Here is a 2151-nt window from a genome sequence, read left to right as displayed (position 1 = left end):
TATATAAATTGTAAGTATATTAAATTGATCAATAAATCTATGTGAGATCTTTTTTAACAAAAGAAAAAACTCCACGTGAGTTTGTTGATCGATTATATAATATTTGTAATATATACAAATATATACATTTGATATATTTATTTTTATATTTATAAATAATCGTCGTTCTCATATAACTAATAATAAAATCTAATTGAATAGAATCGAATGATATGAAAAGGATGATTATATACTAATCTAATTGTGTGATTGTTGTATGTGTATGTATCTGTATTTAATCGTTGGTATGTAAATTTAACAAACTAATATCTTCGAATGGTGATGGTTTAGCCGCTCTAGGATACCCGTTTATGTGGGAATGGACATAAAATCCCCTCAATCAACAACCAGCAATATTTCAACTCATTCGACACAAAGCAACCATTCTACAATTTCTACCGATTCTACTGGGTAATGACGAATGTTCTATCTCTTTCATCCTATTCTATAATCCTCTAATCTATAATCTAAAACATTAATATTTTCTATTATTTCTATTTCGTTTAATCTAACAGGGTGACACACCCACCACACCATTTCCCCAATCATATCATTATCATTAATCATAAATTCATAAATCCTTATTAATTATATTGTATGTTGCATATATCAAATACAAATGACAAATTCATATCGGTGTTAGATGAGATCAATGCTTATTTTATATTGCATCATTAAAACGTCCCGTGCTTGATAATAAAAATTAACAATTATATAAATGCTGTAAATATATATATAATAATAATACTAATATATAAATCTCAAATATTCGCAAACTAAATTGATTAAATAATTTTTCATAATGCCAGGAGCAGTTCCATCTGTACAAATTCAGCAACTAACATCCCATCGGCTGTTAAACACGCTAGGTAATAATTAACAACTAATCCCAATAATGTGCAATAATTAATATCATTTTACAAACCCCAGAGTTTTATTTTTGTCAACAACAACAAGATTCAATCAAAAATTGGTCGCAAAATATATATGAATATATCATCATATTTTATATATAATGTTATTTAATATTATTGTTTTTTTTTTTATTGTTTATATAAAACAGGACACGTACACCTTCAAGTGGTTCGAGCACACCACTACCACCATCATTAAAATTATCAAGAAAACCATCAGGGGCGTCAGACACTTCGGTATCGAATACAACGTCAAGTGGAACACGTAAAGGAAAACCAACCCCTATAGATCAAAGAGCACCATTCCGATTATAATAATCTCGACGATTTCTTCTTTGCCTAATTGTTATTGAACATATATTTTTTGTTTCTTTTTCTTTTTTTTTTATAATTAACGATATAAAAAAAAAAAGCTTCTTAATCCTAAATATTTGCCTATCGAAAGAAATGATAAGAGAAACATTAAGAAAATAATAAATAATAATAATATTAATAATAATAATAATTATTATCTTGCTTTGTTCTGATGTAAAAAAAATATAATAAAAAGAAACGAAGTAAAATAATCTCGGGTGGGGTGATGATCCGCGTATAATCGAATTTGAAAAAAGAAAAAAAAAAAAAAAAGAAAAAAAGAAAAAGAAAAAAGAAACATGAATTAAATATTATAAGAATGATGAAGATAATTATCACAGATATATTACGGATATTGCAGGGAAACTTTAAGAAAAATACAATTGCAATTTATCCAGAGGATATAGATATAAAAAAACAAAAACAAACAAAAAAATGAAGTATTAACGATTTTCACATGGTCCTTTTTCTTTTTTTCTTTTTTATAATTTTTTTTATATGTACGTATGTTTGTTTCGTTTTTATATTTCAATTCGAATTGTTTTGTATTTCTCTTTGCGCCTGAATGTTCGCTGGCTTTTATATAATATAAATAATATATATGGCATTATAATAATAATAACATTATTAATAATAATGATAATATTAAAAGAGAAAAAAAAAAAGAAATTAAAAAAATACATAGAGCACAAATTGTGATACGAAGTTTAATGATCTTCGTGTACGAAGAATCAGTGAGAGGCCAACTCTTTAGTTTGTTCTCAAAATAGGACGAGCTTATTATAAATATTTGTCTATTATGTAATATATCTATAAGATTATGCAAGAAATATATACAAAAAAA

The 2151-nt window shown here is 25.5% G+C and overlaps 1 protein-coding gene across 1 annotated transcript; it reads left to right on the top strand.

Annotated features, from left to right (window-relative positions):
* Positions 1-330: 330 nt before the first annotated feature.
* On the top strand, positions 331-1601 carry LOC106792911 (putative GPI-anchored protein PB15E9.01c; the record flags this gene model as incomplete). Its single annotated transcript, XM_014759447.1, is given in 3 exon segments — positions 331-450; positions 849-908; positions 1103-1601. Coding segments are annotated over 3 exon segments (346 nt in total), but the record flags the coding sequence as incomplete, so codon positions are not given.
* Between the last annotated feature and the right edge of the window lie 550 nt (positions 1602-2151).

This window comes from Polistes canadensis, unplaced genomic scaffold (genome assembly GCF_001313835.1).
Source record: "Polistes canadensis isolate GaletaPanama2010 unplaced genomic scaffold, ASM131383v1 scaffold_1496, whole genome shotgun sequence".
Lineage (NCBI taxonomy): Eukaryota > Metazoa > Arthropoda > Insecta > Hymenoptera > Vespidae > Polistes > Polistes canadensis.
Note: the sequence above shows the minus strand (reverse complement) of the source record. Positions and strands in the feature narration are given on the sequence as shown.